This window comes from Panulirus ornatus, chromosome 7 (assembly GCF_036320965.1).
Source record: "Panulirus ornatus isolate Po-2019 chromosome 7, ASM3632096v1, whole genome shotgun sequence".
Classification (NCBI taxonomy): Eukaryota; Metazoa; Arthropoda; class Malacostraca; order Decapoda; family Palinuridae; genus Panulirus; species Panulirus ornatus.
Genome location: NC_092230.1, coordinates 36,910,580 through 36,926,646, shown reverse-complemented (window position 1 = coordinate 36,926,646; position 16,067 = coordinate 36,910,580). Strand labels below are relative to the sequence as shown.

At 39.5% G+C, this 16,067-nt stretch overlaps 1 protein-coding gene across 1 annotated transcript in view; it reads right to left on the bottom strand.

Annotated features, from left to right (window-relative positions):
• The window catches only part of Nf1 (neurofibromin 1), a 1,160,697-nt gene that overhangs the window by 269,824 nt on the left and 874,806 nt on the right, over nucleotides 1-16,067 (bottom strand). The window contains exon 44 of the mRNA XM_071663491.1: nucleotides 8,662-8,802. Within this exon, the coding sequence (XP_071519592.1) occupies nucleotides 8,662-8,802 (141 nt within the window). The remainder of the gene's footprint in view (nucleotides 1-8,661; nucleotides 8,803-16,067) is intronic.

Below are 16,067 nucleotides of genomic sequence, written 5' to 3'. Positions count from 1 at the left end.
CCATCACAACCAACTTTCTCTCCTACTCAAATCCATTTATACAGTCATTCAAATTTCTTCAAAAACATTTAATTACATCCTTTCCTTGCATAGTCTTCATATTCACAAACCCATGCATACGTCACACACAATTCCAATCTTTCCATTCACCCACACTATTCTTGATCCATTCCATCATTGTTCTGTAACACTCTTCCATACTCTCAGTGACTGCACAATTGCACCTCCTTCTTTCACTCTTCCTTGATAATTTTCATTCATTCTCGTCCATACCACTTCTATGCCCTCCTACAACTTGCAATGATCATTTCCATTTTCATTCCATACACTCAAACAAGGAAATGGGCTTCCCCAATCCCTAGCACATCTAAGCTGTGACCTTTTTTTAATTTCTCCACAAGTACCCTCTTTTTACACTCAAAAGTCATCCCATTGACATTCAGAGCCATTACTACTAATCTATGAATCATATTCATGTCCTTTTGCAATTTTCCTTTTTCTCTTCTGATCCAGTCATTTCATTCACTCTCATGTCATCTGCAAGGCATATGATTATACATTCTTTTATATTATTGTCATTATACTTTGTCACTGTCTCCCGCATTAGCGAGGTAGTGCAAGGAAACAGACGAAAGAATGGCCCAACCCACCCACATACACATGTATATACATACACACATGCACATATATATACCTATACATCTCAATGTTTTCTCTTCTGATCCAGTCATTTCATTCACTCTCATGTCATCTGTAAGGCATATGATTATACATTCTTTTATATCATTATCATCATTATACTTTGTCGCTGTCTCCCGCATTAGCGAGGTAGCGCAAGGAAACAGACGAAAGAATGGCCCAACCCACCCACATACACATGTATATACATACACACATGCACATATATATACCTATACATCTCAACGTATACATATATATACACACACAGACATATACATATATACACATGTACATAATTCATACCGTCCGCCCTTATTCATTCCCACTGCCACCCCGCCACACATGAAATGAAAATCCCCTCCCCCCGCATGTGCGCGAGGTAGCGCTAGAAAAAGACAACAAAGGCCACATTCATTCACACTCAGTCTCTAGCTGTCATGTATAATGCACTGAAACCACAGCTCCCTTTCCACATCCAGGCCCCACAGAACTTTCCATGGTTTACCCCAGACGCTTCACATGCCCTGGTTCAATCCACTGACAGCATGTTGACCCCAGTATACCACATCATTCAAATTCACTCTATTCCTTGCATGCCTTTCACCCTCCTGCATGTTCAGGCCCTGATCACTCAAAATCTTTTTCACTCCATCTTTCCACCTCCAATTTGGTCTCCCACTTCTCGTTCCCTTCACCTCTGACACATATATCCTCTTTGTCAATCTTTCCTCACTCATTCTCTCCATATGACCAAACCATCTCAAAACACCCTCTTCTGCTCTCTCAACCACACTCTTTTTATTACCACACATCTCTCTTACCCTTTCATTACTTACTCGATCAAACCACCTCACACCACATACTGTTCTCAAACATCTCATTTCCAGCACATCCACCCTCCTCCACACAACTCTATCTATAGCCCACACCTTGCAACCATGTACCATTGTTGGAACCATTATTCCTTCAAACATACCCATTTTTGCTTTCCAAGATAATGTTCTTGACTTCCACATATTTTCAATGCTCCCAGAACTTTTGCCCCCTCCACCACCCTGTGATTCACTTCCGCTTCCATGGTTCCATCCACTGCCAAAGCCACTCCCAGATATCTAAAACACTTCCTCCAGTTTTTCACCATTCAAACTTACCTCCCAATTAACTTGTCCCTCAACCCTACCGTACCTAATAACCTTGCTCTTATTCACATTTATGTCCCTCCAAATTCCTGAAATCATTATTACAATAATCTTAAAGCTATAATAATTCTTTTTGGAATTTCCAAAAGAACATCCTTTTCTTCAAATATGTACCAGTTGCAACCACAATGAATTTTCTGTTGTTTCACTAACATTTTATTCTGCTACTTTCTCTCATAATACTTTATACTTTGGCAAATGCTTTAGTAATGTCAAGAAAAATACAGCCTATTCTCTTACCTTGCAAAAAGTTCTATATATTGTATTGAAGTGGACTAAAAACCAAGTTTCAGTGGTAAAAATCTGTGTTGGCCTTCATTCATGAAACTGTTGTTAATAACAAGTTCAAGTGAATGATTTTCTCTGACTCTTTCAAAAGCATTAATTGCATGAAATGATAGGCTAACCATTCTATGATGCTTTAGCACAAACCTAGATTGTCCTTCATGTATTAGTGTTATATATGCAGTTTTGTGTATACCTATCATACTGATCAATGCTTAGTCTCACAAAAATCAAAAGTTTTGCTATTGTTAAATTTGTCCTTTTGAAGAAGACAGCTGGGAGTCCATATGGTTGTGGTAATGAGTTCTCTATACATTGGTCAATTGCTTCAATTACAAATTTTCCACTTTTCCAATATCAGTAACTGTCTGCTCATCATGTTAATTGCTTTATTAATCTTCTACATTTCCTTTCTTTTTTGTGCTGATGATCAATTCATATCAAAATAGTAGGGTCGGCATCTCGCATATTTTCTTAAGCTTCCTTTGATATTTTTCCCTTCTTTAAATGGCTAAATCTCCCATTATTCTGTCTTTTACTTTCTTCAGATATAATAATATTATTCTGTCTTTTGCTTTCTTCAGATATAATAAGAGAACTTTTGGATTCTGCTCCATGCTTTAAATCACTTTCTCCTAATTTTTCCCTGTTCTCTTCTACGTGACTCCATAATTTCCATAAGCATTTCTTATATTTGCAACCAACTCTTTTACCTTTTCTTTGCTCATTGTATGCTTTTATCTTTCTTCCACTCTCTTCTATTCATCCATTTTTCCATCCCTTGGTATTGTTCACTTTACATTACTTTTCTTTTTACATGGTATGACTTATCTTTTTTGTCCTAATCTCTTGTAAAACACTGTTGTATTACTTTTTGTACCGATGCATTGTAGCACTAGCCCCATTGGTTCCACCATCAAAAGTGTGCATTAACAAGGCCATTATAAGAAGTGGTTAGTCTTGGTTACCTATTTTGTGACAATTAACCTTTTAGTTGTGCTTTCTACTCACTTTACCTAAAACATAATGCTTTGAGATTATACCCTTATAATCAATTGGCTATAATACTGGCAATTCACATAGACTTTGTTACTGCAAAACAATTAAACTAATAAAAATCATGGATGTTTTTCCTGGTCTACAACTAAGATTTAACAGAAAATGATAACCTGGGTATCTTGTATATCAGAGAAACAAACTACTGAGCATATCAGATTATTCAGAGCACCATGTAATCCATCTTTGGGATCTTTGTTCTATGACCTTCAAAAAATGAATGAGTTACTAAACTTATTCATCCAGTTCCATTACCAACCACACATAACAGTATCCTCCCTTACAAGACAGGCTTTAGAAGTAAAGGTTAATTGTAGGACTAAGGAGCTAAGAGCACTGTATGATGAGCAAAGCATGATGTAACTGTGAATAAAACATAAAGAAAGAAAGAACAGGTCTCTGAATCAGAAAACAGACCTACATGAAGCATTAAAAATTATGAATGAAATGGTAATAGCTGGCTTACATTATTATCAAAGCTTCCCTGAGAATCAAGTGTGTGGAGGTTCTGTTCCAACAGAGCCAGGCCAGAGGCATAGAGAGCCACATCATCAAGCTGCAGCACTGACACAGCCACCCAAAACAAAGCCTGATGGATTGCTGACTCCTGAGAAGAAAAGAAGCATTATTTCTATATGATGGATTAAAGTATTACACATTAATAATATTCATATAGTTTTGATATGCTTTGATTACAACATGCAAGTACATTTTTGACAAAAACAACTTTAAACTTTATGTCTTTGTAGGCAGATTGCATTCTTTTCTCATTCACGCTCATCTTTCCACCTTAGCAAAGTAGCAATATGAACTGAGTCTTTGGGAAAAAATCCTTAGTTTGTTCTTTCCTCTCTTCATATCTTATGAAAATGAAACTACAGGAGAGGAAGACTACCAAATTACACCCTTAACTGTAATAACAAATTAGTCATACATAATAATAATAATAATAATAATAATAATAATAATAATAATAATAATAATAATAATAACCTTACCAACCAGTCAACAATACAGTCGCCCCCTTTTTTAATAAATTCCACTGCAATACCATCCAAACCTGCTGCCTTGCCGGCTTTCATCTTCCGCAAAGCTTTCACTACCTCTTCTCTGTTTACCAAATCATTTTCCCTAACCCTCTCACTTTGCACACCACCTCAACATTAAACACCCTATATCTGCCACTCTATCATCAAACACATTCAACAAACCTTCAAAATACTCACTCCATCTCCTTCTCACATCACCACTACTTGTTATCACCTCCCCATTTGCACCCTTCACTGAAGTTCCCATTTGCTCCCTTGTCTTACGCACTTTATTTACCTCCTTCCAGAACATCTTTTTATTCTCCCTAAAATTTAATGATACTCTCTCAACCCAACTCTCATTTGCCCTCTTTTTCACCTCTTGCACCTTTCTCTTGACCTCCTGTCTCTTTCTTTTATACATCTCCCACTCAATTGCATTTTTTCCCTGCAAAAATCGTCCAAATGCCTCTCTCTTCTCTTTCACTAATAATCTTACTTCTTCATCCCACCACTCACTACCCTTTCTAATCAACCCACCTCCCACTCTTCTCATGCCACAAGCATCTTTTGCGCATTCCATCACTGATTCCCTATATACATCCCATTCCTCCCCCACTCCCCTTACTTCCATTGTTCTCACCTTTTTCCATTCTGTACTCAGTCTCTCCTGGTACTTCCTCACACAAGTCTCCTTTCCAAGCTCACTTACTCTCACCACCCTCTTCACCCCAACATTCACTCTTCTTTTCTGAAAACCCATACAAATCTTCACCTTAGCCTCCACAAGATAATGATCAGACATCCCTCCAGTTGCACCTCTCAGCACATTAACATCCAAAAGTCTCTCTTTCGCGCGCCTGTCAATTAACACGTAATCCAATAACGCTCTCTGGCCATCTCTCCTACTTACATACGTATACTTATGTATATCTCTCTTTTTAAACCAGGTATTCCCAATCACCAGTCCTTTTTCAGCACATAAATCTACAAGCTCTTCACCATTTCCATTTACAACACTGAACACCCCATGTATACCAATTATTCCCTCAACTGCCACATTACTCACCTTTGCATTCAAATCACCCATCACTATAACCCGGTCTCGTGCATCAAAACCACTAACAGACTCATTCAGCTGCTCCCAAAACACTTGCCTCTCATGATCTTTCTTCTCATGCCCAGGTGCATATGCACCAATAATCACCCATCTCTCTCCATCAACTTTCAGTTTTACCCATATTAATCGAGGATTTACTTTCTTACATTCTATCACATACTCCCACAACTCCTGTTTCAGGAGTAGTGCTACTCCTTCCCTTGCTCTTGTCCTCTCACTAACCCCTGTCTTTACTCCCAAGACATTCCCAAACCACTCTTCCCCTTTACCCTTGAGCTTCGTTTCACTCAGAGCCAAAACATCCAGGTTCCTTTCCTCAAACATACTACCTATCTCTCCTTTTTTCACATCTTGGTTACATCCACACACATTTAGACACCCCAGTCTGAGCCTTCAAGGAGGATTAGCACTCCCTGCGTGACTCCTTCTTCTGTTTCCCATTTTAGAAAGTTAAAAAAAATACAAGGAGGGGAGGATTTCTGGCCTTGGCCCCCCGCTCCCGTCCCCTCTTGTAACCTTCTACGACACGCGAGGAATGCGTGGGAAGTATTCTCTCACCCCTATCCCCAGGGATAATATATATATATAATATATATATATAATATATATATATATATATAATATATATATATATTTATATATTTTTTTTTGCTTTGTTGCTGTCTCCCGCGTTTGCGAGGTAGCGCAAGGAAACAGACCAAAGAAATGGCCCAACCCACCCCCATACACATGTATATACATACGTCCACACACGCAAATATACATACCTACACAGCTTTCCATGGTTTACCCCAGACGCTTCACATGCCCTGGTTCAATCCACTGACAGCATGTTGACCCCAGTATACCACATCATTCAAATTCACTCTATTCCTTGCATGCCTTTCACCCTCCTGCATGTTCAGGCCCTGATCACTCAAAATCTTTTTCACTCCATCTTTCCACCTCCAATTTGGTCTCCCACTTCTCGTTCCCTTCACCTCTGACACATATATCCTCTTTGTCAATCTTTCCTCACTCATTCTCTCCATATGACCAAACCATCTCAAAACACCCTCTTCTGCTCTCTCAACCACACTCTTTTTATTACCACACATCTCTCTTACCCTTTCATTACTTACTCGATCAAACCACCTCACACCACATACTGTTCTCAAACATCTCATTTCCAGCACATCCACCCTCCTCCACACAACTCTATCTATAGCCCACACCTTGCAACCATGTACCATTGTTGGAACCATTATTCCTTCAAACATACCCATTTTTGCTTTCCAAGATAATGTTCTTGACTTCCACATATTTTCAATGCTCCCAGAACTTTTGCCCCCTCCACCACCCTGTGATTCACTTCCGCTTCCATGGTTCCATCCACTGCCAAAGCCACTCCCAGATATCTAAAACACTTCCTCCAGTTTTTCACCATTCAAACTTACCTCCCAATTAACTTGTCCCTCAACCCTACCAGTACCTAATAACCTTGCTCTTATTCACATTTATGTCCCTCCAAATTCCTGAAATCATTATTACAATAATCTTAAAGCTATAATAATTCTTTTTGGAATTTCCAAAAGAACATCCTTTTCTTCAAATATGTACCAGTTGCAACCACAATGAATTTTCTGTTGTTTCACTAACATTTTATTCTGCTACTTTCTCTCATAATACTTTATACTTTGGCAAATGCTTTAGTAATGTCAAGAAAAATACAGCCTATTCTCTTACCTTGCAAAAAGTTCTATATATTGTATTGAAGTGGACTAAAAACCAAGTTTCAGTGGTAAAAATCTGTGTTGGCCTTCATTCATGAAACTGTTGTTAATAACAAGTTCAAGTGAATGATTTTCTCTGACTCTTTCAAAAGCATTAATTGCATGAAATGATAGGCTAACCATTCTATGATGCTTTAGCACAAACCTAGATTGTCCTTCATGTATTAGTGTTATATATGCAGTTTTGTGTATACCTATCATACTGATCAATGCTTAGTCTCACAAAAATCAAAAGTTTTGCTATTGTTAAATTTGTCCTTTTGAAGAAGACAGCTGGGAGTCCATATGGTTGTGGTAATGAGTTCTCTATACATTGGTCAATTGCTTCAATTACAAATTTTCCACTTTTCCAATATCAGTAACTGTCTGCTCATCATGTTAATTGCTTTATTAATCTTCTACATTTCCTTTCTTTTTTGTGCTGATGATCAATTCATATCAAAATAGTAGGGTCGGCATCTCGCATATTTTCTTAAGCTTCCTTTGATATTTTTCCCTTCTTTAAATGGCTAAATCTCCCATTATTCTGTCTTTTACTTTCTTCAGATATAATAATATTATTCTGTCTTTTGCTTTCTTCAGATATAATAAGAGAACTTTTGGATTCTGCTCCATGCTTTAAATCACTTTCTCCTAATTTTTCCCTGTTCTCTTCTACGTGACTCCATAATTTCCATAAGCATTTCTTATATTTGCAACCAACTCTTTTACCTTTTCTTTGCTCATTGTATGCTTTTATCTTTCTTCCACTCTCTTCTATTCATCCATTTTTCCATCCCTTGGTATTGTTCACTTTACATTACTTTTCTTTTTACATGGTATGACTTATCTTTTTTGTCCTAATCTCTTGTAAAACACTGTTGTATTACTTTTTGTACCGATGCATTGTAGCACTAGCCCCATTGGTTCCACCATCAAAAGTGTGCATTAACAAGGCCATTATAAGAAGTGGTTAGTCTTGGTTACCTATTTTGTGACAATTAACCTTTTAGTTGTGCTTTCTACTCACTTTACCTAAAACATAATGCTTTGAGATTATACCCTTATAATCAATTGGCTATAATACTGGCAATTCACATAGACTTTGTTACTGCAAAACAATTAAACTAATAAAAATCATGGATGTTTTTCCTGGTCTACAACTAAGATTTAACAGAAAATGATAACCTGGGTATCTTGTATATCAGAGAAACAAACTACTGAGCATATCAGATTATTCAGAGCACCATGTAATCCATCTTTGGGATCTTTGTTCTATGACCTTCAAAAAATGAATGAGTTACTAAACTTATTCATCCAGTTCCATTACCAACCACACATAACAGTATCCTCCCTTACAAGACAGGCTTTAGAAGTAAAGGTTAATTGTAGGACTAAGGAGCTAAGAGCACTGTATGATGAGCAAAGCATGATGTAACTGTGAATAAAACATAAAGAAAGAAAGAACAGGTCTCTGAATCAGAAAACAGACCTACATGAAGCATTAAAAATTATGAATGAAATGGTAATAGCTGGCTTACATTATTATCAAAGCTTCCCTGAGAATCAAGTGTGTGGAGGTTCTGTTCCAACAGAGCCAGGCCAGAGGCATAGAGAGCCACATCATCAAGCTGCAGCACTGACACAGCCACCCAAAACAAAGCCTGATGGATTGCTGACTCCTGAGAAGAAAAGAAGCATTATTTCTATATGATGGATTAAAGTATTACACATTAATAATATTCATATAGTTTTGATATGCTTTGATTACAACATGCAAGTACATTTTTGACAAAAACAACTTTAAACTTTATGTCTTTGTAGGCAGATTGCATTCTTTTCTCATTCACGCTCATCTTTCCACCTTAGCAAAGTAGCAATATGAACTGAGTCTTTGGGAAAAAATCCTTAGTTTGTTCTTTCCTCTCTTCATATCTTATGAAAATGAAACTACAGGAGAGGAAGACTACCAAATTACACCCTTAACTGTAATAACAAATTAGTCATACATAATAATAATAATAATAATAATAATAATAATAATAATAATAATAATAATAATAATAACCTTACCAACCAGTCAACAATACAGTCGCCCCCTTTTTTAATAAATTCCACTGCAATACCATCCAAACCTGCTGCCTTGCCGGCTTTCATCTTCCGCAAAGCTTTCACTACCTCTTCTCTGTTTACCAAATCATTTTCCCTAACCCTCTCACTTTGCACACCACCTCAACATTAAACACCCTATATCTGCCACTCTATCATCAAACACATTCAACAAACCTTCAAAATACTCACTCCATCTCCTTCTCACATCACCACTACTTGTTATCACCTCCCCATTTGCACCCTTCACTGAAGTTCCCATTTGCTCCCTTGTCTTACGCACTTTATTTACCTCCTTCCAGAACATCTTTTTATTCTCCCTAAAATTTAATGATACTCTCTCAACCCAACTCTCATTTGCCCTCTTTTTCACCTCTTGCACCTTTCTCTTGACCTCCTGTCTCTTTCTTTTATACATCTCCCACTCAATTGCATTTTTTCCCTGCAAAAATCGTCCAAATGCCTCTCTCTTCTCTTTCACTAATAATCTTACTTCTTCATCCCACCACTCACTACCCTTTCTAATCAACCCACCTCCCACTCTTCTCATGCCACAAGCATCTTTTGCGCATTCCATCACTGATTCCCTATATACATCCCATTCCTCCCCCACTCCCCTTACTTCCATTGTTCTCACCTTTTTCCATTCTGTACTCAGTCTCTCCTGGTACTTCCTCACACAAGTCTCCTTTCCAAGCTCACTTACTCTCACCACCCTCTTCACCCCAACATTCACTCTTCTTTTCTGAAAACCCATACAAATCTTCACCTTAGCCTCCACAAGATAATGATCAGACATCCCTCCAGTTGCACCTCTCAGCACATTAACATCCAAAAGTCTCTCTTTCGCGCGCCTGTCAATTAACACGTAATCCAATAACGCTCTCTGGCCATCTCTCCTACTTACATACGTATACTTATGTATATCTCTCTTTTTAAACCAGGTATTCCCAATCACCAGTCCTTTTTCAGCACATAAATCTACAAGCTCTTCACCATTTCCATTTACAACACTGAACACCCCATGTATACCAATTATTCCCTCAACTGCCACATTACTCACCTTTGCATTCAAATCACCCATCACTATAACCCGGTCTCGTGCATCAAAACCACTAACAGACTCATTCAGCTGCTCCCAAAACACTTGCCTCTCATGATCTTTCTTCTCATGCCCAGGTGCATATGCACCAATAATCACCCATCTCTCTCCATCAACTTTCAGTTTTACCCATATTAATCGAGGATTTACTTTCTTACATTCTATCACATACTCCCACAACTCCTGTTTCAGGAGTAGTGCTACTCCTTCCCTTGCTCTTGTCCTCTCACTAACCCCTGTCTTTACTCCCAAGACATTCCCAAACCACTCTTCCCCTTTACCCTTGAGCTTCGTTTCACTCAGAGCCAAAACATCCAGGTTCCTTTCCTCAAACATACTACCTATCTCTCCTTTTTTCACATCTTGGTTACATCCACACACATTTAGACACCCCAGTCTGAGCCTTCAAGGAGGATTAGCACTCCCTGCGTGACTCCTTCTTCTGTTTCCCATTTTAGAAAGTTAAAAAAAATACAAGGAGGGGAGGATTTCTGGCCTTGGCCCCCCGCTCCCGTCCCCTCTTGTAACCTTCTACGACACGCGAGGAATGCGTGGGAAGTATTCTCTCACCCCTATCCCCAGGGATAATATATATATATATATATATATATATATATATATATATATATATATATATATATATATATATATATATTTTTTTTTTGCTTTGTTGCTGTCTCCCGCGTTTGCGAGGTAGCGCAAGGAAACAGACCAAAGAAATGGCCCAACCCACCCCCATACACATGTATATACATACGTCCACACACGCAAATATACATACCTACACAGCTTTCCATGGTTTACCCCAGACACTTCACATGCCCTGATTCAATCCACTGACAGCACGTCAACCCCGATATACCACATCGATCCAATTCACTCTATTCCTTGCCCTCCTTTCACCCTCCTGCATGTTCAGGCCCCGATCGGACAAAATCTTTTTCACTCCATCTTTCCAACTCCAATTTGGCCTCCCACTTCTCCTCGTTCCCTCCACCTCCGACACATATATCCTCTTGGTCAATCTTTCCTCACTCATTCTCTCCATGTGCCCAAACCATTTCAAAACACCCTCTTCTGCTCTCTCAACCATGCTCTTTTTATTTCCACACATCTCTCTTATCCTTACCTTACTTACTCGATCAAACCACCTCACACCACACATTGTCCTCAAACATCTCATTTCCAGCACATCCATCCTCCTGCGCACAACTCTATCCATAGCCCACGCCTCGCAACCATACAACATTGTTGGAACCACTATTCCTTCAAACATACCCATTTTTGCTTTCCGAGATAATGTTCTCAACTTCCACACATTCTTCAAGGCTCCCAGGATTTTCGCCCCCTCCCCCACCCTATGATCCACTTCCGCTTCCATGGTTCCATTCGCTGCCAGATCCACTCCCAGATATCTAAAACACTTTACTTCCTCCAGTTATTCTCCATTCAAACTTACCTCCCAATTGACTTGACCCTCAACCCTACTGTACCTAATAACCTTGCTCTTATTCACATTTACTCTTAACTTTCTTCTTTCACACACTTTACCAAACTCAGTCACCAGCTTCTGCAGTTTCTCACATGAATCAGCCACCAGCGCTGTATCATCAGCGAACAACAACTAACTCACTTCCCAAGCTCTCTCATCCCCAACAGACTTCATACTTGCCCCTCTTTCCAAAACTCTTGCATTTACCTCCCTAACAACCCCATCCATAAACAAATTAAACAACCATGGAGACATCACACACCCCTGCCGCAAACCTACATTCACTGAGAACCAATCACTTTCCTCTCTTCCTACACGTACACATGCCTTACATCCTCAATAAAAACTTTTCACTGCTTCTAACAACTTTCCTCCCACACCATATATTCTTAATACCTTCCACAGAGCATCTCTATCAACTCTATCATATGCCTTCTCCAGATCCATAAATGCTACATACAAATCCATTTGCTTTTCTAAGTATTTCTTACATACATTCTTCAAAGCAAACACCTGATCCACACATCCTCTACCACTTCTGAAACCACACTGCTCTTCCCCAATCTGATGCTCTGTACATGCCTTTACCCTCTCAATCAATACCCTCCCATATAATTTACCAGGAATACTCAACAAACTTATACCTCTGTAATTTGAGCACTCACTCTTATCCCCTTTGGCTTTGTGCAATGGCACTATGCACGCATTCCGCCAATCCTCAGGCACCTCACCATGAGTCATACATACATTAAATAACCTTACCAACCAGTCAACAATACAGTCACCTCCTTTTTTAATAAATTCCACTGCAATACCATCCAAACCTGCTGCCTTGCCAGCTTTCATCTTCCGCAAAGCTTTTACTACCTCTTCTCTGTTTACCAAATCATTTTCCCTAACCCTCTCACTTTGCACACCACCTCAACATTAAACACCCTATATCTGCCACTCTATCATCAAACACATTCAACAAACCTTCAAAATACTCACTCCATCTCCTTCTCACATCACCACTACTTGTTATCACCTCCCCATTTGCGCCCTTCACTGAAGTTTCCATTTGCTCCCTTGTCTTACGCACTTTATTCACCTCCTTCCAGAACATCTTTTTATTCTACCTAAAATTTAATGATACTCTCTCAGCCCAACTCTCATTTGCCCTCTTTTTCACCTCTTTCACCTTTCTCTTGACCTCCTGTCTCTTTCTTTTATACATCTCCCACTCAATTGCATTTTTTCCCTGCAAAAATCGTCCAAATGCCTCTCTTCTCTTTCACTAATAATCTTACTTCTTCATCCCACCACTCACTACCCTTTCTAATCAACCCACCTCCCACTCTTCTCATGCCATATACACATACATACGCACATATACACACATATACATATATATACATATGAAAAATGTAAGAAATAATTTAGAAAACTGAAACTTCTAGCTTGAAATGAAATGAAAAATGAATGTCACATAATGGTTCAACCTCTGGCTATGGAAAAGGGGAAATGTATAATTTATTTACACAATGTATATATGTATGTATGACTCATGGTGAGGTGCCTGAGGATTGGCGGAATGCGTGCATAGTGCCATTGTACAAAGGCAAAGGGGATAAGAGTGAGTGCTCAAATTACAGAGGTATAAGTTTGTTGAGTATTCCTGGTAAATTATATGGGAGGGTATTGATTGAGAGGGTGAAGGCATGTACAGAGCATCAGATTGGGGAAGAGCAGTATGGTTTCAGAAGTGGTAGAGGATGTGTGGATCAGGTGTTTGCTTCGAAGAATGTATGTGAGAAATACTTAGAAAAGCAAATGGATTTGTATGTAGCATTTATGGATCTGGAGAAGGCATATGATAGAGTTGATAGAGATGCTCTGCAGAAGGTATTAAAAATATATGGTGTGGGAGGCAAGTTGTTAGAAGCAAAGTTTTTATCGAGGATGTAAGGCATGTGTACGTGTAGGAAGAGAGGAAAGTGATTGGTTCTCAGTGAATGTAGGTTTGTGGCAGTGGTGTGTGATGTCTCCATGGTTGTTTAATTTGTTTATGGATGGGGTTGTTAGGGAGGTGAATGCAAGAGTTTTGGAAAGAGGGGCAAGTATGAAGTCTGTTGTGGATGAGAGAGCTTGGGAAGTGAGTCAGTTGTTGTTCGCTGATGATACAGCCCTGGTGGCTGATTCATGTGAGAAACTGCAGAAGCTGGTGACTGAGTTTGGTAAAGTGTGTGAAAGAAGAAAGTTAAGAGTAAATGTGAATAAGAGCAAGGTTATTAGGTACAGTAGGGTTGAGGGTCAAGTCAATTGGGAGGTAAGTTTGAATGGAGAAAAACTGGAGGAAGTAAAGTGTTTTAGATATCTGGGAGTGGATCTGGCAGCAGATGGAACCATGGAAGCGGAAGTGGATCATAGGGTGGGGGAGGGGGCGAAAATCCTGGGAGCCTTGAAGAATGTGTGGAAGTCGAGAACATTGTCTCGGAAAGCAAAAATGGGTATGTTTGAAGGAATAGTGGTTCCAACAATGTTGTATGGTTGCGAGGCGTGGGCTATGGATAGAGTTGTGTGCAGGAGGGTGGATGTCCTGGAAATGAGATGTTTGAGGACAATGTGTGGTGTGAGGTGGTTTGATCGAGTAAGTAACCTAAGGGTAAGAGAGATGTGTGGAAATAAAAAGAGCGTGGTTGAGAGAGCAGAAGAGGGTGTTTTGAAATGGTTTGGGCACATGGAGAGAATGAGTGAGGAAAGATTGACCAAGAGGATATATGTGTCGGAGGTGGAGGGAACGAGGAGAAGTGGGAGACCAAATTGGAGGTGGAAAGATGGAGTGAAAAAGATTTTGTGTGATCGGGGCCTGAACATGCAGGAGGGTGAAAGGAGGGCAAGGAATAGAGTGAATTGGATCGATGTGGTATACTGGGGTTGACGTGCTGCCACTGGATTGAATCAGGGCATGTGAAGCGTCTGGGGTAAACCATGGAAAGCTGTGTAGGTATGTATATTTGCGTGTGTGGACGTGTATGTATATACATGTGTATGGGGGTGGGTTGGGCCATTTCTTTTGTCTGTTTCCTTGCGCTACCTCGCAAACGCGGGAGACAGCGGCAAAAAAAAAAAAAAATAATAATAATAATGGTTTCGGTGCATTATACATGACAGCTAGAGACTGAGTGTGAACGAATGTGGCTTTTGTTGTCTTTTCCTAGCGCTACCTCACGCATATGCGGGGGGAGGGGGTTGTTATTTCATGTGTGGCGGGGTGGCGATGGGAATGAATAAAGGCAGACAGTATGAATTATGTACATATGTATATATGTATATGTCTGTGTGTGTATATATATGTATACATTGAGATGTATAGGTATGTATATTTGCGTGTGTGGACGTGTCCGTATATACATGCGTATGTGGGTGGGTTGGGCCATTCTTTCATCTGTTTCCTTGCACTACCTCGCTAATGCGGGAGCCAGCGACAAAGTAAAATAAACAAATAAATAAATAAATAATAATAATTATAATAATAACAAAGAGGATATATATGTCAGAGGTAAAGGGAAGAAGGACAAGTGGAAGACCAAATTGAAAGTGGAAGGATGGAGTGAAAAAGATTTTGTGTGACTGAGGCCTGAACATACAGGAGGGTGAAAGGTGTGCAAGGAATAGAGTGAATTTGAATGATGTAGTATACCAGGGTCAATGTACTGTCTATGGATTGAAAGGGAGCTGTGGTTTCGGTGCATTACACAACAGCTAGAGACTGAGTGTGAACAAATGTGGAATTTTGTTTCCTAGCGCTACCTCACGAGGTGTGTGTGTGTGTGTGGCGGTGGCGGCGGGAGTGAATAAAGGCAGCAAATATGAATATGTACATGTGTATATATGTATATGTGTGTATGTATATGTATGTATACATTGAAATGTATAGGTATGCATAAGTGCGTGTGTGGGCGTGTATCTGGGTGGGTTGGGCCATTCTTTCGTCTGTTTCCTTGCGATACCTCGCTAACGCAGGAGACAGCAACAAAGCATAATAGAATAATAAAATAAATAATAAAAAGAAGAAGAATGGAAAAAGATGAGAGCAAAGGACGTAAGGGGAGTGGGGGAGGAATGGGATATATTTAGGGAAGCAGTGATGGATTGCGCAAAAGATGCTTGTGGCTTGAGGGGCGTGGGAGGTGGGCAGATTAGAAAGGGCACTGAGTGGTGGGATGAAGAAGCAACATTATTAGTGAAAGAGAAGAGAGAGC